The following is a 19055-nucleotide window of genomic DNA, read 5'->3' on the forward strand; positions in this document are numbered from 1 at the left end:
GAGGCTGAGAATCTAAGATCAGGTGTTGGCAGGTTTGGTTTCTCCTGAGGCCTCTCTCTTTGGCTCGCAGATGGCTGTCTTCTTACTGTAGCCTTACTCGGCCTTTTCTCTGTGCACCCACCCCCTGGTGTCTCTTTCTCTTCTTATAAAGGACACCGATCATACTGAATTAGGGCCCCACCCTTAATGACCTTAATTACTTCTTTAAAGGTTCTGTCTACAAATTCTGTTCTATCACATTGGGTGATAAGGCTTCAACATGAATTTTGGGGGCACAATTTTGTTCACAATACCCTCCTTCTTTTCTCCCCCAACCCCAGGAATACTGCTCTGTGAGGCCCAAAGAAACCAACTGCTCTCCCTAGACAGCCCTTCCCTAATGACCCTTGTCTATGACCGCATCAACTCCCCATACAATCCTTGTCACCACTGATTGAGCATCAGGAGACTCCCCTACACATGGTGACGCTCACCCCACAGTCCAATCTTGACTCCACCCTTCCTCATGCTGTCACTGTGGGTGACTTCAGCAAGTGGAACACTTCTCCCCCAGGACTCACATCTTTACAACCAGGTCGACCCATTGAACTACTCCCTCCCTACCAGTCTCAGCTTGTAGATCCACTGCAGTTCCATACATCTCACTTTGTAGGCCCTCGACATTGGATATGTCTTAAAGTCCACTTTCTCTTCTCCAGCACTAGGTAGCTTAGCTCTTCTTGAGAAAATCTAAACATCTTTATTTTTTTTAATTAATTTTTATTGGAGTATAGTTGATTTACAATGTTGTGTTAGTTTCAGGTATACAGCAAAGTGCATCAGTTATACATACACATATATCCACTCTTTTTTAGATTCTCTTCCCATATAGGTCATTACAGAGTATTGAGTAGAGTTCCCTGTGCTATCCAGTAGGTTCTCATTAGTTATCTACATATACTAGTGTGTATATGTCAATCCCAATCTCCCAATTTATCCCTCCCTAAACATCTTTAGACTAATACAACAATCAACCCATCGTCTGCAACCTCATTTAAGCATCACTGGAATTTCATTTTACCTTCCTCTTGCTCTGGTTTCTCACAGTAGCTCTTACCAACCTTAAGCCTCCAAATAATAATACGCTTAATATGTGTCAGTCACTATTCAAAACCCTTCTTATGTATTAAGTCATTTAAATTTAATTCTCATAACAACCCTGGGAGGTAGATACTATTATTATTACTTCTCACCTCATTTTATAGATGAGGAAATTAAGGCACAGAGAAGTTATATAACTTGCTCAAGGTCACACAGCTACTAAGTACCAGAACTAAGATTTAAATGTAGGCATCCTGTCTGCAGAATCTCTTAATCACTATGTGACATTGCCTCTGTTTCCTGTACATTTGGACTCTGACCAAGGTCCTCTCTTACAAAGAGATGATGAAAGCATAAACACCATTACCTTCTTGTCTTTCATCTACTCAGTTCTATACTGATAAACAACTTCTTTCCCTCCAGGCTCAGAACAAGAAATGCTTTTTCCTGTCCCAGGTAAATCCCTCCACTTGAGATATCCATCATATTCCCTCTTCTGAGACCCGGTTCTCTCAGTTATTTCCTGTCTTCAAATTCTTTCTTTCATTGGCTTTTTCTAGCTTCGTGATTCCCCAAAGCTCAATTATGTCAACATCTGCGAAGTTGAGTGAATTCACGAGAACTGATATATCAAACAATCCTGAAAAGTGGCATCCCAATGTATTAATTAGAGTGACAGGTGTACCTTCCAAGGAAACCAAGAAGTCATTACTGTTCCTTTGAGACAAAGCTTAAATCTCATCTCCAAGAGGCCCTTTCTTGTTTTGTTGTTTAGCTTTCCTTGGGCACTTAGCATTTGTCACTGTGTGTTGCTATTATTATATTTATTACTATCCTGTGACACCCAACTAGGCTGAAGATTTGTTGAGAAAAGAGAGGATAGCCAGTCTTACTTTCTATGTTTGGCCCAGCATCTTGCACACAGCAATTGCACATGAGAAATCTTCTTGGTTCTTTCAGCATTTTTTTCATCCAACACATATTTATTGAGCTGCTACTATGTGTCAGACATTGTTCTAGATTTTGGGGAGTCAGTAGTGTATAAAGCAATGAATCTGATTGCATGGAGCTTGTGTTCTAGCAGAAGGAGATGAGCAACCAGGAAATAAATGTATGTCAGGTTATAATATGAACTATAGAGTAAAATAATGCAGAAGATAGCATTAGGGGCTTGAGAGGGGTTGTGGCATTATTTTTACAGAAAGAGTCAGAGATAGCTCTGATAAAGTAAAATCTGAGTGGAGACCTGAATGCAGTGAGGGAGCAAAGGACTGGCTTTATCAGCATGAATATTTATGAAGCTGCTGGTTTAGGCCATCTGACACCACTAACCAGCCACATCATTTTTTTTTTTAACATTTACAAAAGGTGAAATAATTTTACAATGAACAATTGTAATACCATTACATTGTTTATTGTGTAAACAATACCACCACCTAGATTCTACCACCAACATTTTGCTTTATCACACATCTCTCTGCCCATCTTCTAGTCATCCATCAAGTCATCTTTTATTTGATACATTTGAAAGTAAATTGAAGACATTTGAATAGTTTCCCCTAAATACTTCAGCATACATAGCATTAGTTCAATTTTTTTTTAGTTTTATTTTTCCTGTATGTAAAATGAAATGCACAAATCTTAAGTATGCATACACCTGTATAACCCAAATTCTGATCAGGATAAAGCACATTACTTTCACCTCAGAAATCTCCCTCATGTCTCATCCCATTAATCCCTGTGACCTACAGGCAACCACTGTTCTACTTCTCACCACCAAAGATTAGTTTTGCCTGTACTAGAACAGCATATAAATGGAATTATACAATATATGCTCTTTTCAGGCAAGGCTTTTTTCACTCATAATGTTTTTGAGATTCGTCCATGTTGTTGCATGTATCAGTAACTTTACTTTGTCTAAAACTCTTGTCTGGTGGTTCTCAATCAAGGGCAATTTTGCCCCCAGAAGACGGTTAACAGTGTCTGGAGACATTTTTCTTTTTGGTGGGGGGGGCCACGTTGTGCAGCTTGTGGGATCTTAGTTCCCTGACCAGGGATTGAACCCGGGCCCTGGCAGTAAGAGTGCCGAGCCCTAACCACTGGACCACCAGGGGATTCCCTGGAGACATTTTTGGATGTCACCCTGTGTGGGTTGTTACTGGCATGTAGTGGTTAGAGGCCAAGGATGCTGCTGAATGTTTGGTCCTACAAGGACAGCTCCCTCCCCGCACCTGACTCCAAAGAATTATCCAGGTCCAGATGTCAGTAGTAGTAAGGTGGAGAAACCCTGCTCTAGCCAGATATAAAGCATGAATGGACATCTTTCCATCCAGTCAGTATCTTCTGTCAGTTATCATCGATCAACTAAGGTATTAAATCTGGATCTTTGCTTGGTGTTAGTTTTCTTGGGATATTTTATGTTTTAAAAAAGGACAACATTTTAACAAAAATAATTTTTCTTTCATAGTGGAAAATCCATTCATCATAGCAGACCCAGGTAAGAGGAAGTTTGGGTATGATTCTTTCCTGGGATTCCTCAAATCCTATTGCATTCAGACTTCTTGGAAAACCCAGGCTGGGCCCAAACTACACTAGCCTCTAGGAACGACCAGAGCAGATGCAAGTTAGAACTTTCTTTTCCCTTCCCTTCCCTTCCCTTCGCTTCCCTTCGCTTCCCTTCCCTTCCCTTCCTTTCCCTTCCTTTCCTTTTTTCGATATCCCTATGAGCATGGGGAATGACTAAAGTGGCCACTTGATTGAGAGAAGGGTCTGGATGTTTCTTGGTTTCATTTTTTTCCCGTTCAGAGCAATACTCCAAGAACAGAAGCAAGCTGGTTGCGGGGAGGTAGAAGCAGACAGTACTTTGAAATGTTCTGCTGCACTTTTCAAACAAAAGTCATTGACTGCCATACAGAGAAAATGAGATTCATAGAAATGTATTGGAGAGCAGTTACATTAAGTGTCTCATAAATTTAATGGCTACTGTTTTGAACTACCTGATAGATTTTCTCTTATAGATTCTGCCATGAGGCTGAATTTCTTGTTTCAACAAGAGCCGTGATTAGCATTTGCAAAGCTCCCAGGTACCTCTGAAAGTGGGGTAAAAACAGAATAGAACAGTTCTCTTAAGAATCAGTTGCCATTTTTGCATTTACACACAAATTTTAGGATTCACTTGTCAATTTCCACACCCATACAGTGATTGAATTGAATTTATAAATAAATTTGGTGAGAATCGATATCTTTACACTATTGTTTTGTAATCCATGGACATAATATATTTCTCCATTTGCTCAGTTCTTCTTTAGCCTTTTAAAATAATGTTTTGTAGTTTTGTTAGAGGTATTCACATTTGTTAGATTATTCCCAGATATTTAATATTTTTGATGCTACATTAAATGCTATACTCATAAAAAAAAACAACACAGAATCAGCTGCCATGAAGCTCTCCATTTACAAGGTTTTTATTATCTCCATCTATGTTGAGTTTTTATTATTTTAACTATTTTATCTACGTTAACTATTTTAAACATTAATGAGCAAAATTAATAAAATCATGGGTGTAAATGCCATATTTGTAACTTTGGATTTTATTTTCATTGTGTCTCTGACTCTCCTTGTGTATAAATATAATGCAATCTGATTTTTGATAATCAGTAGTTTTTAATTATGACTTTTTTACATAAGTATAGTGTAAGTTAAACAATATACGTATAAACAAATAACATAATATAATGATATATGAAATACCTAGGGGAACAAATCACAATAAGCCTGTTGTATAGTAGTATCTGTTATCTAACATTTACATTCACATAGTTGAAAAATAACTTCCTTGAAAATATCAGTATGTTTCTTCACAAGTCAAAGTTCTGTCAGCTGGTGCCCTTCTCTCCTTATTTTCCAGAGCCTCTTCCCCTGGTAGCCCCTCAAGAAACTTCTAACAGGAACCAAATGTGATCAGCTATTGCTCACCAACATTCTTTTCCTTATAATTTAGTTAAGGAGTTAATAATCTCCTTAAGTCAAATATATATCTTTTGCCACAATTAGCTTCTTACCCTGAGGGGTCCAAGTGATATTTTCCTCACAGATTCTTTCAAAAATGCCATTACTGGTCACAAATTCCAGATGAGAACATTGTCTTTCTTCTACACAGTAGTATTAAATTGATTTGCTAGGGCTGCTATAACAAAGTATCACAAATGGCTGGCTCAAATAACAAAATTTTATTGTCTCACAGTTCTGGAGGCTGGAAGTCTGAAATAAGGTTTTGGCAGGTTGGTTACTTCAGAAGCTGTGAGAAAAGAATCTGTTCTAGGCCCTTCTCCTTGGCCTGTAGATAGCCATCTTCATGTTCACATGGCATTCTGCCTGCATGAATAGATGAGTCCAAATTTCCCCTTTTTATAAGGACACCAGTCATATTGGATTAGGGCCCCACCTAATGACAGCATTTTAACTTGATTACCTTTGTAAAGACCCTGACTCCAAATAAGGTGACATTCTGAGGTACTAGGGTTTAGCAGTTCAACATATCAATTTTTTGGGGGGGGGGAGGGGCACAATTCAACCTTATGGTCAATGACAAGTGTCATTTTCTAAACTTCCTGAGAACTCTTACAGAGCTTAACACCTATTCATACCAAATAATATACATGTAGATTAAAACAGTTCATAGACAATTTTTAAAACTACTCAGTTGAACACAATAAACATCTCACGCAATTGGTGTTTTATCACAAGACCAAACATATTTAGAAAATAGAACAAAGATTTAAACATAGATAATTCTATTTTCAAACAACATTCTTTTATTGTCATTTAGAGAATGATTACAGAAGAGAGCCTTTTAAAAGTCTCTGTTTAACAACTTTATTAATGTATAACTGGCATATAATAAACTGTACATATTTAGAGTGTACAATTCGGTAAGTTTTACACAAGTGTATACACCTGTGAAACCATCACCAGAATCAAGATAATGAATGTATTCTTTGCCCCCCCCACCAAGATTTCCCCAGGCCCCTTTGTCATTTCTCCTTCCTGTTCTTCCTCAACTTCTCTATCCCCAAGGCAACCACTTATCTGCTTTCTGTCATTATACATTAGTTTGCATTTCCTATGATTTTATATAAGTGGAATCATAAGTACATAGTCTTTTTTGTCTGCCTTTTTTCACTTAGCATAATTACATTGAAATTCATCCATGTTTTCTGTATCAACTGCTAATTTCTTCTTCTTGCTGAGTAGTATATTCCAATTTTGGGGTACACTATAGTTTATCCATTCTCCTGTGGATGGACATTTAGGTCATTTCCAGATTTTGGCTATCACAATGAACTTTAGCTAATAGCTATGAACATTTGTGTACAAGTCTTTCAATGGACATATGTTTTCATTTCTGTTGGTAAAGTGCCTGGGAGTGAAGTGGCTGGAACATAGAATAGGTGTATGTTTAACCATTTAAGAAACTGCCAAAGTGTTTTCCAAAGTGACTGTACTATTTTATACGCCACCAGCAGTGTATGAGGATCCAGTTCCTCCGCATCCTCACCAACACTTGGAACGGTCAGTCTTTTAAATTTAGTCATTCTGATAGGTGTGAAGTAGTAACCCGTAGTGGATTTAAGTTGGATTTCCCTCATGAATAATGACGTAGAACATCTTTTCAGGTAACTTTGGGTCATTAATTCAGAAGAGCTCATTGTGAAACAAAATTTCTTGGACAAATTTGATTGTGATTTTGCCTAAGTTCATTAATTTTCTAGGGGGCAAGGGAATTAGTAAAGTTCAAAGAGGAGAGAGAGAGAAAGAGAGGGAGAAGGGCAGTGAAAATAAAGGTATTAAATAGTTGGGAAAAAGAATGATTACATAAGTAGCTAATGTTTTTCAAAGTAAGAAGTATTTGCAGTTTCATTTCATATCACGACTCTATCAGTGGTTACAAAAAAAGTCTGTGAGGGCTGGTCCCAGATGCCAGGTATGCTGTCTACCAGACAAGAAAGAACAACCATCTACAAGCAAATGATGCAGATATGTCTATGGTGCTGATCACTGGAAGAGCAAAATTTCATCCTCCAGCTGAGGTGCTGATTAGTCCAATCAGCCTGAAAGGGTGAAATGGGATCAGGCAGAGAGCAGAAGCGGAGGGCCTGGGAGTGCAGCTGAATTTTAAACAGGCCATTGCCTGTAATGATGCTTTTTAGGATCCAAACAAAGAGGCAAGATACAAAGTTCTTCCATTTCCCCGTTTGGAGACTATTCTTTCCCCCGTGATACTATTAGAGAGCATGGGAGAATATAATTGTTCTAGGTAATAAAGTGAGGAGAGTTAAGTTTCTGTGGATTGTCTGAGGAAGGGAACCTCTGAAAAGAGAATGGTGTTGGAGGAATGAGGGCAGCTGAATTACATGATAAGGTAGTGAAAAACAATTTAAGAACCGGTTTCATCTAATTTTTAGGATTTGGAATTGCTGTCTTGTATACCTCTGTCGACTCCAAATGTCAGTAAATTCTGTTATATGCATGAATGCCTTATTTTGGTTGTGTGTGAGCGTATGAGTGTGTGTGTGTGTGTGTGTGTGTGTGAAAGAGAGCTATTTACTAGTTACCCATTGGAAGGTCTGGAAGGACAGAGAGCCGTATCTGTGTCTGACACTGGCATAGAGACCACAAAGGGGACCAGACTTGAAGTGACCAAGCCCTCACCTGGCGGTTCTGTGGAGCTGAAAGTTGCAAAGTATATCTTGACTTGTGCTGCCTGCCTGCACGGGAAGACTTCGTTCCAGTGTGAAAACATACAAACCGCGACTTAAACGTATTTATATCCATGAGTTGGAGGCTGTTGTATGAAATCCATTTGCCAAACCTCAAATGGTCCATTAGGCAGTTTAAAATGTCCAGGAGCTGTATAAACAGGCTTTCTTGGGTTGTAGTTGGATAAGTGGGACAAGTGAGGTAGGCTCTCTTTGTGGCCTTGTTAATGTTTCCCCACCAATATTGGTCCATGAATGCTATAATTTTTTCAGTAGACCAATGGTTTAAGGCATGTACAATGGTGAGGAGGGGGAATTTGAGAGTCTCCAGTAGGACTGACTGGGTTGTTACTTGCTGCAAACCAGAGCTTTCTCTTTTTACCAAGCCAACAATTGTTGAACTTCCAATCTTGTTTCTCCTTCTCTGAGGTCAGTTGTTGCACTGTTCTAACCAGTTTTCCTAAGTTGTCATTTAGGGAAATATCTCTTGGGACAATGGCCGAGGTTTGGCTGATATTGGTTTCTTTAAGGGCAGTGTTTTTTGAGGAAATGTCAGCAAAATGATTTCCCTTAACTTCCAGAGAGTCAAGTTTAGAATGCCCTGAAGTCTTAATAATAAAGCTAAAACACAGGTAAAAGTATTGCATCCAATAATTCTTGAAATAGGGGCCATTTAAAATTCTATTTCCGCTGGGAGTAGGGAAGTCACATTACTTCTACAACATTCCAAAATCATGGGCTAGTCCAAAAACATATTTACTATCAGTTATAAATGTTGGCAGTTTTGCCCTTGGCTGAAGTACAAGCCCATGTAAGAGCATATAATTCAGCCTGTTCGAGAACTTATCTCTAAGTTCTAGAATGATTCAACGATATCAAAAGGAGTAGCAATAACATACCCAGCACAATATTTGCATTGTCACCTTTTAAATAAGAACCATCAGTAAACCATAAGAAGTCAGCATTACCCAATGGAATTTCCTGCAGATCTTCGAAAGAAGTCAGGTGATCTGTCAGTGTTAAGGAGTCATGAGGGACTTTGTCAGTGATGGAGGGGAGACGAGTATCCAGGTTAAGGTTATGACAATGTAAAAGAGTCATGGAAGAAACAGTTAACAAGGGACTTCATAGTAGGTGAGGCGTGTGACTGAGAAATATTGAGTGTGATGAGAATTCAGGAGGGCTTCTACTGTATGAGGTACAAAAGCGATTAAAGGGGATCCCACAGTGATGTCCTTGGTGGCCTTCACCAAAAGAGCAGTGGCTGTAATGACTCTAAGGCAAGGGGGTTATTATCCCCATGCCACAGGGTCCAGCTGCTGGCTGTAGTACTCTATGGGTCAGTGGTGGTCCTGTGTTTGGGGGTGAGTACCCCAAGGACCGTCCCTTCCTTTTCATGTACAAAAAGGAAGAAAGGAATTCAGAATTGGGATGCCCAAGGGTGGATTCATCAAACTCTCCTTTAAGGTCTTGATGACTATGTTGTCTGATTCTTCCATGAACTTGGGTTCAGGGTTGTTATAACTGAGTAAAACACAGAGGTTTGACCATAAGGGAGACACTTGGAATCCAATTTCAGCAATAGCCAACTAGCCCAAGAAAATTTCACAGTTGGTTCTTAGTTTTGGGTATTGGGAAACTCAGGACACCATGAAACCTATCTAGATCGAGGTGTAGTCCTTATCCTGATATCAGATGCCCTGGATATTGAACCTGGGTCTGGGCAAGCTGCAATTTTCCTTGACCATCCTAAGCCCCATTAAGGCTAAAAGCTTTAGCAAGTGGGTGCTGTCTTCCTGTGAGGAGGCCCGAGAAAAAGAGCAAAGAAGCAAATCATCCACCTATTACAACAAAGTAGAACCTCTAGGGAACTTTATATCAAACAGATTAGACTTCAGGATTTGCAAAAAATAAGGATTCTCAGTAAAACCCTGAAGCATTACCATCCAGATGAATTGTTTTTCTTCCCAAGTGAAGGCAAAAACGTATTGCTAGCTTCATCAACTGAGATACTAAAGAATGCACTGCATAAATCGATTACAGTAAAGAATTTGCTTCTGGTGGGAATGGATGTGAGTAATGTATGAGCGTTAGAAACAGCAGGTTGTCGGGGAGATAACAAGGTTTTTTATTGCTGGGAGGTCCTAGACAAACTTCTACCCTCACCCTTTAGGTTTTCTCACCAGTAAAACAGGAGTGTTACAAGGATTAATACTAGGGATGATGAGGACTTAAGCCTTGTAATCTTCTATTACGGGCTTTATGCCTTGAAGGGATTCTTTACTTACAGGATGTTGATTAATTCTGGGAAGAGGTTTTGAGGGATCTATTTGAATCTTGATGGGAGTTGTGCTGTGAATTTTTCCAATATCATTTGGAGATTTTGCCCATAAAGAGGGTGGTAGCTGATTCAATAGGGACAAATGATCGGTGTTTCCAGATCTACTCTAGTACTGTTAGAGATGGAACAAATAAAATATGTCAGAGTCAGGTTGGCTGCTTTGATGACTTATCTCCAAGTTCTAGAATGATTCCCCATTTTGGGAGAAAGCAATTCCAGCATAATCCTTCTCTAGGAAGTCTTGCCCTAACAAATGGGGCAGAGGAACTAAGGAGAAAGCGTTGTGTATCTCTCAAAGAGCCTAAACAAAAGGGAATACGTTCAGAGACAGGAACCTCTCGAGGTTCATTAGAGATCCCCACGATTTGAACAGGGGTTGCTTTATAGTAGTGGGGTTGAGGACCAAGAGTGTGGCTCTGGTGTCAATTAGGACGGGAAGAGATTCAGTCCCAATATGGAGAAATGTCTCTCCAAGCCAGTTAAGAGAGAGGACTGGGAAGAACCCCTACAGTTCCTTTGAGTCTTGTCGTTGAGAATTGGGAGGACAGTGGAAAGTCTGATTAGAGCTCTGAAGGTGCCTGAAGCATTTGAATTTTTAACAATCTCTTTTCCATTGTCCTGGTTCTTGCAATAATAGCTGAAACTAGAAGGGTTTTGGTTTCATTTAGGGACTTTCATTTGGAGTTGAAGATTAAGAATTTTGGCAATCTCCCTTTTCATCTAGAGTGAGAGAGAGCTGCTTTGCCAGATTAACTGAATCTGGAGTGGACATAGTTTCCCATTCCATTCTGGTCCTTTTTACTAGAAGGGAAAGGTCCCAGTTCAGCCCATTAATAAACAGAGTTAAAAGCTACCCAGGTGGCATCAACATTTGAAGGAAGACCTGAATTTTCTTTAAAAACCATCTGAAGTCAATTGTAAAGTCATGAACAGTTTCGTCAGATTTTTGGGTACAAGCCTGAATTTTGTTCCAATCAACAGGCTTTGGAAAAGCCCTGGAAATCGCTCAGTGAAGTCGAATAGCGAGTGCTCAAGCCTGATCATGTATGAGTTAGTGGGCTGGTCTCCCAGTTGTAATTCTAGAGACATTCAGGATTTCCCCAGTGAGCTGTTTTCATCCAATGTTGGGCCTGATCTTCACTGAGAAACGTATGAACTAGCTGATGTAAGTCAGAGAAACGAGGCTGGTAAGTTTGAATGACTCTATTAAATCCCTCAGCAAATCTGGAGAATCCTTAGTTACTTTGGGAAAATCTTTGACTATGGCTCACAGTTCAGCTTTAGTCCAGGGAATAAAAGAAAGTAAGGGTTTAGCCTCTGGATCCTCGGAAGGCTTAATTTTAAAGGAACAGATTCTGATAAATTCAGAGGAAAAGGGAGTGGGGAGAGTTTCAGGGGAAAAGGGAAATTTGACAAGAAAATTCATATTGGGGAGGACAGGGGGGTGGAGAGGAGGTGTAGGTGGCATAGAAGGGAAGGAAGAAGATGGTGCCAGAGGCAGAGTTTGAGGCACAAAAGCTGGGGAAGAAGAGCCTGAGGCTTGAGAAGCCATTTTATCTTTCTTTGTTTGCCTCAGTGAATGTTTTTTTAAAAATTTTAATTAATTAATTTATTTTTGGCTGCGTTGGGTCTTCGTTGCTGTGCGCGGGCTTTCTCTAGTTGCGGTGAGCGGGGGCTGCTGTTTGATGCGGTGCGCGGGCTTCTCATTGCGGTGGCTTCTCTTGTTGTGCAGCACGGGCTCCAGGCGCGCGGGCTTCAGTAGTCGTGGCACGCGGGCTCAGTAGTTGTGGCTCACAGGCTCTAGAGCTCAGGCTCAGTAGTTGTGGTGCACGGGCTTAGTTGCTCCGCGGCATGTGGGATCTTCCCGGACCAGGGCTCGAACCTGTGTCCCCTGCATTGGCAGGCAGATTCTTAACCACTGCGCCACCAGGGAAGCCCCTGCCTCAGTTAATCTTGAAATCTTATTTTTTAGAGAGGCAAAGGTTCCTAAGAACATTTAGAAGCCTCAAAATACCAATCGAATTATGTGCTGCATTCAGTTTTGGAAATTTTAGAGTTAAGTAAGTTTGGGGATTTCGAAAGTTCCCCATAATGGCCATTGACATTCTAAATTGTCTTTAGTTAGGTCGGTCTGTTTAGTTAGAAAGGCACATAAGGAAGGACGGTGGTTTTCAAACATAAAACTGGCCGAGGTCCCTGTAGAGAATACAAATGTGAATATGAAAATATTTAGATAACTGGGATCCCATTTCTCAGAAGTTTTTCTCTGGAGTAAGGGAATAATTTTCAAATAGACTTACTGTTCAAATAGCTCAAATGGCCTAATACCAGCCAGTTCTAAGGGACAATCTGGTCCCCAAGGAGCCAGACTAAAATCTTAACAGGGCAATTCCAATAGAACAGCCCCTATTTCTGATGGAATTGGGTTGAAGACAGAACCGGCACAGCTCCAGTGAAACAGTCTCTGTTCCTGACGGTATGGACTGAAGTCTAGCCAGTTCCAATGCAGTCTGATTTCACAATCATGCCAAAGTGCCAAACGAGTACTTGCATACAGAACAAGGCCTTAACCAGTAAGGATGAAACTTTAAATAGATGCTGACTAAGACCTGAGAGCTTCAGAAAGCAAAGAAGGCAGAAGTTGGGATCCTGGAGAAAGACTCACCCTCAAATCCCAGAGTCGGCAAGAAAAGCAATGAGCAAAAACAGGTTCAATGTGAGCACTGCACCTGTCTGCTCAGCAGTCTTGGAGTCATTGGGGGTCTTCTCTGGTCCCCGTACAGGCCACCAACATGCTGACCTAAAACAAATAGACTACCAGTTATTTCTCTAGCAAAAATGGATATTTTTGGGCTCAACGAAGAATTGCAATTTGGGGTCTGCAATCATGGCAAGCCACGTGCAAGTCCCCTACATCAAGGAGAGGACAACTCTTTTAAAGAGGGGCAAAGGAAGTTGGGAGGGCTACCGTAAACAAAAAGTCCATTGGAGGAATTGAGATTTCGAAGTATAGTGGCTTTCCGTTGGCTGAGTTGTGACAACCTCTTATCAGCTGAGCTCTTGCCAGGCCAGAAGAGGAAGTCTTTCTTCTCCTGTTAGGCTCTGCTTTCAGTGTAGGGCAAGAGAGCGCCCCCTTCTGACTTCCCAACTCTATATTAATTGGGGTTCCTGTTTATTAATTTTTTATACTCAAAGTCCAAAAAACTCTGAGAATGAAATCCATTTGGTGGCAAAACTGCCCTATCCTGACCTAATTTGACTGCACAACTGTGATTGAACAGATGGAAGGCTATGCAAGCTCCTTAGCACTTAGTGTGGTTAGCAATGTACTTTGTGGCAGAAGGTTTTTTTTTTTGGCTGCACTGGGTCTTCATTGCTATGCGCGGGCTTTCTCTAGTTGTGGCGAGTGTGGGCTACTCTTCCTTGCAGTGTGCAGGCTTCTCATTGTGGTGGCTTCTCTTGTTGCAGAGTACGGGCTCTAGGCATGTGGGCTTGAGCAGTTGTGGCTCACGGGCTCTAGAACACGGGCTCAGTAGTTGTGGCACACGAGCTTAGTTGCTCTGCAGCATGTGGGATCTTCCTGGACCAGGGCTCCAACCCTTGTCCCCTGCATTGGCAGGCGGATTCTTTTTTTTTTTTTTTTTGAGTTTTGAGTATTCATTATATTTGATTTTAATAAAATAAATTTAATTTTAAGTTTACATAATTTAATTTTTAAATAATGGCTGAGTTTCAACAATCAGTTGTCAAAATTCCTGTAAATTTTGGGAATTCCCTGGTGGTCCAGTGATTAGAACTCCGAGCTCTCACTGCAGAGGGCCTGGGTTCAATCCCTGGTCGGGGAACTAAAATCCCACAAGCTGTGTGGCACAGCCAAAAAAAAAAAAAAAAAAATTCCTGAAAATTTGACAATGAGCCCTCGTGGGCCAATATGAACCAGCTCCAGCACTGCACCATTCACCATCCTGCCTTAATGAACAGGACCAGGATTTTATCTGCTTTATTGGCAGGCGGATTCTTAACCGCTGAGCCACCAGGGAACCCCTGTGGCAGAAGTTTTAATGTGTTTTTGATTATGAGACATTGCTACAGTTCCTGCTGGGAGCGTTTTACATTTGTTGGGTTTTCACTGTATTCCTTTTCAAAATCGGAAACATTCTGAATCCTGAAACACAGCTGTTTTCAAAGAAGAGATTGTGGATTTGTATTTGCAGACAATTCTTAGCCTTGACATCTGCAAATATCAACATTTATCAATACTTTAGGAATTGAATCTTTATCTCAGTTTTACCAAGAAGTCTTTGCTTCTCTCCAATATACATTTCAAAATTCTGGTTATCTGCTTCTATAGCTGCTCAAGGAGTGGCTGCTCAAGGTCACAGTCTTCTCATGTCTGTGCTACCTCTTTATTCTATTTCCAAGTCTAATTATATTTTTTGTGGGGAAGAGTCACTCCTGTCGGGGTCTGCGTTATAAATAGAGTTTTCCTTTACACGGATCCTGGATGTGTCCCTGTAATGCCATTGACCAGTTCTCCTGGAGTAGCATCTCAGAGGTTTACCCTTCATGTTCACTATGTTGTCAACTTCCCAAATAGGGATTCCATTAAAAATGTAAATATTGACAATTGTAAGGGAAGAGGATCTGGAGTTTTGGCTTGAAAGAGAGTGTTAGTGCTTCAAATAAAACATTGCATCATTGGTGACTTTGTTTAGCATTGGAATTCATTAAAAACATGTTTCTAATTAAATAATTACCAAGCTGAGGCCATGCTGGTTAACTCTGCCTACTCTATTTTGCATATTAGTTTAGTTGCTTTGATTATACACATTGCTCAGTTTTGGCAGGATATTATTACATTGTTTTCTGTAATTAAACTGTCATGCAATATTGATTAAAAATACCATGCAATGTTAGCTCTCTAAATTTTTCTCCGTTTTGAAATAATTTTAGAAAGGAAGCTTTGATCCAAATATTTGCCCAGTAAATATTATTGGCAGCCTATTATGTGACAGGCCCTCCCATTGGGAGCTGCAAAGGTGAATGAGTCGCAGTTTCCTGTTTTTAAGATACTCATATGCTGATCAGAGGAAGAGATGTTAGAAACACATATGATTCATACTAAAATTGGGTTTTGTTGTGTAAGATACAAAAACCTATAGGGCAGGGAAGGTGGTATCTGCATTTGACCATTGGGTTTTCCCCGTGTAGAGCTCAGTCGTGGAGTTTCATTCAGAATCAAAATCAGTGTCTCTTTTGCTTCTATTCACATTTAACCTTTTCAATTAGCAGACAGTGTGCTAATTGCAAGATCACTCAGGATTCTAGTCCCAGCTCTGCCACTAACTTTCTGACTGATAGGGGCCCCATCAGAGTCACAGGCTTATTAAAAATGCATATCCAGTGACTATAGTAGATAACACTGTATCGTATAATTGAAATTTGCTATGAAAGTAGAACTTAAATATTTTCACCACACACACACACACAGGTAAATATGTGAGGTGATAGATGTTTAACTCCACGGGGGTATCATTTTACAGTACATACATATATCAAATTATATCTTACAATTTAATTGCCAGTTATACTTCAATAAAGCTGAAAAAAAAAAAAAGCACATCCAGACTTTTTTGCAGACGCCGCCACCCCGGAACCTCCCGCGCTGCCCAACCACAGTCATCCCTACCGTGTTCTTTGACATCGCCTTTGGCGGCGAGCCCTGGGGCCGCGTCTCCTTTGAGCTGTTTGCAGACAAAGTTCCAAAGACAGCAGAAGACTTTCGTGCTCTGAGCACTGGGGAGAAAGGCTTTGGTTATAAAGGTTCCTGCTTTCACAGAATAATTCCGGGATTTATGTGCCAGGGTGGTGACTGCACACGCCATAATGGCACTGGTGGCAAGTCCATCTATGGGGAGAAATTTGATGATGAGAATTTCCTCCTGAAGCATACGGGTCCTGGCATCTTGTCCGTGGCAAATGCTGGCCCCAACACAAACAGTTCCCAGTTTTTCATCTGCACTGCCAAGACTGAGTGGTTGGATGGCAAGCATGTGGTCTTTGGCAAGGTGAAAGAGGGCATGAATATTGTGGAAGCCATGGAGCGCTTTGGGTCCAGGAATGACAAGACCAGCAAGAAGATCACCATTGCTGACTGTGGACAAATCTAATAATAAATTTAACGTGTGTTTTATCTTAACCACCAGACCATTCCTTCTGTAGCTCAGGAGAGCACCCCTTCATCCCCATCTGCTCAAAATATCCTATAATCTTTGTGTTCTTATTGCACTTCTTTGGGTTCCATATTTTCCTAATCCCCCTCCAAGTTTAGCTGAATTGCAAAGTTAAGTTTACGGTTATGAAATAAAAACTAAACAACCAAAAAAAAAAAAAAAAAGCACATCCGTAGGTCCTACCCAGATCTACTGAATTAGAACTCAGGGGCAGGGCCTGGAATCTGCATTTTAAACAGGCACCACAGATCAACTATACTGCATTTAAAAAATAAAAATTTAAAATAGAATGAACAGGCACCGCAGGAGATGATTACACAGGCTGAAGTTTGAGAAACACTGGACTGCAGGGCTGTGTAAAGTCTTTTCCAGATCCACAAATTCGACGCAGTGGGGTTGCAATGCAGCAGCCATCCACGTCTTCCTGGAGCTACCACACCCTGCAGCTCCGCCCACATCTTCTTCTCTTCAGTTAACTCATCACAGAGAAGACTGAAGGAGAGAAGGGAAAGCAGCAGGCCCCACGGGAGCCTGAGCCACTGGCTGTGTTCGGACAGTTCGCTGTACCTTTTGGACCTACTTGGGTCTGGTTACACATATACCAGGGGCTGGCAAACCACAGCCCATGGGCCAAATCCAGCCCGACACCTGTTTTGTAGCTTGCATTCTTTGTGAACTAAGAACGGTTTTTACATTTTTTTTTTTAAAAGTCAGTATTTTTTTTTCCTTTTAATAATTTTTTAAAAAATTTATTTATTTATGGCTATGTTGGGTCTTCGTTTCTGTGCGAGGGCTTTCTCTAGTTGTGGCAAGCGGGGGCCACTCTTCATCGCGGTGCGCGGGCCTCTCACTATCGCGGCCTCTCTTGTTGCGGAGCACAGGCTCCAGACGCGCAGGCTCAGTAGTTGTGGCTCACGGGCCCAGTTGCTCCGCGGCATGTGGGATCCTCCCAGACCAGGGCTCGAATCCGTGTCCCCTGCATTGGCAGGCAGACTCCCAACCACTGCGCCACCAGGGAATCCTGGTTTTTACATTTTTAAATGAGAAAAAATCAAAATAAGAATAACATATCATACACATAAAATTGTATGAAATTCAAATTTCAATGTCAATAAGTTAAGTCTTCTTGGAGCACAGCCACAGCTCATTCATGTACATTTTGTTTATGGCCACTAAATTTGCTCTGAGTGCCATGTGCCGAGGCTGGTCTCAGCTAATGGGGGGATTCCATTTTCTTTGTCAGTGACTGACCATGGGTAGGTATGTGACCAAGGAGAAATCAGAGAAAGTCTTCTAGGGGCTCCAGGGAAATGTCCTCCTCCCTTATAAAGTGGTACAAAGAGATTTCCTTAAATCTTTGAACAATGTCATCCGAGGGCATCATGCTTGGATTTTCTTCAGGTGCCGTCTTGCATGGGGAAAAGTCCATGAACAGTGGAGATATTGAGCTGGAACTCTGACACAGCTGGTATATATATATATTTTTCTCTCTTTTTCCTCTCTTGCCAATAACATCAAGAATGCTCCAAAGTTATTGCACTTTTCTGATTAAGAACATTCTGGGTAAAATGATTTCTGACTTGTGGTCTAGAAGGAGAGAAAGTATGCTGTGGATATCTTGCATTGCAAGAAAGACAGAGCTGGGTTATTATAGGTGTTGACATTTCCTATGAGCCCCACTTACAAAACTGAGATTAAGTAACTTGCCCAAGTTCACATAGCTGGTCAGCATGGATCTGAACCCAGCAGCCAAGCTCCAGCACCTGTGGTGTTGACCTCTGCACACCACTGCCCTCGCCTCGAGGTCTGGATGAGGCCGATGCTGTCTCTCACCTCCCACCTCCTTTTCAGGGTGGGTCTGATAATCAGGCATGGACAATCAGTGCGTTCCATTCTCACGGCCAGAGTCACTGGTTCAGGTGGGATATGTGACACAAGGTAGGCCAGGGAGTCTCAACCCCAAGGCTTTTCTGGAACTATTAGAAAAGAGAATCTATGTCAGATGAAATAGCCAAACCAACAAGTTGTACACCTGAAGCTGCTGTTGGCCATCATTCCACCACAGAGAGAGAGCCAACACAGGATATGCAGTCGAAGGAAGGAGACAGACAGCTGCTGCTGACACATGTCAGTCTGCATCTAGCCAGGCCTGACACCCTTTTCTTTCTCTCCCATCCTTCCTTCTTTCTTTCTTTCTTTCTTTCTTTCTTTCTTTCTTTCTTTCTTTCTTTCTTTCTTTCTTTCTTTCTTTCTTTCTTTCTTTCTTTCTTTCTTTCTTTCTTTCTTTCTTTCTTTCTTTCCTTTCTTTCTTTCTTTCTTTCTTTCTTTCCTTTCTTTCTTTCTTTCTTTCTTTCTTTCTTTCTTTCTTTCTTTCTTTCTTTCTTTTCTTTCTTTCTTTCCTTCCTTCCTTTCTCTCTCTCTCTCTCCCTCCCTCCCTCCCTTTCTTCTCTCTTCCTTCCTTCCTTCCTCCTTTCCTTTCCTTTCCTTTCCTTTCCTTTCCTTTCCTTTCCTTCCTTTCCTTTCCTTTCCTTTCCTTTCCTTTCCTTTCCTTTCCTTTCCTTTCCTTTCCTTTCCTTCCTTTCCTTTCCTTTCCTTTCTTTTCCTTCCTTTCCTTCCTTTCCTTTCCTTTCCTTTCCTTTCCTT

At 40.9% G+C, this 19055-nt stretch overlaps 1 protein-coding gene and 1 non-coding gene across 2 annotated transcripts; one reads left to right on the top strand and one right to left on the bottom strand.

The window, feature by feature from the left end:
* The first annotated feature begins 459 nt into the window (after positions 1 to 459).
* Positions 460 to 16364, top strand: LOC133075124 (peptidyl-prolyl cis-trans isomerase A-like). Its single transcript, XM_061169234.1, has 2 exons — positions 460 to 648; positions 15765 to 16364. The coding sequence occupies exons 1-2, from the start codon at positions 460 to 462 to the stop codon at positions 16347 to 16349; spliced, it is 774 nt and encodes a 257-aa protein (XP_061025217.1). The 3' UTR covers positions 16350 to 16364.
* Positions 3123 to 3195, bottom strand: TRNAK-CUU (transfer RNA lysine (anticodon CUU)). Its single transcript has one exon. It is a non-coding gene; the product is annotated as a tRNA-Lys (tRNA).
* Positions 16365 to 19055: the final 2691 nt, after the last annotated feature.

This window comes from Eubalaena glacialis, chromosome 15, assembly GCF_028564815.1.
Source record: "Eubalaena glacialis isolate mEubGla1 chromosome 15, mEubGla1.1.hap2.+ XY, whole genome shotgun sequence".
NCBI classification, from domain to species: domain Eukaryota; kingdom Metazoa; phylum Chordata; class Mammalia; order Artiodactyla; family Balaenidae; genus Eubalaena; species Eubalaena glacialis.

Coding starts and splice junctions, on each gene's coding strand:
- LOC133075124 (XM_061169234.1), top strand. CDS start 460: ATGGTGACGCTCACCCCACAGTCCAATCTTGACTCCACCCTTCCTCAT. Junction 649..15,764: donor AGTTCCATACATCTCACTTT/GTAGGCCCTCGA, acceptor TTTAATTGCCAG/TTATACTTCAATAAAGCTGA.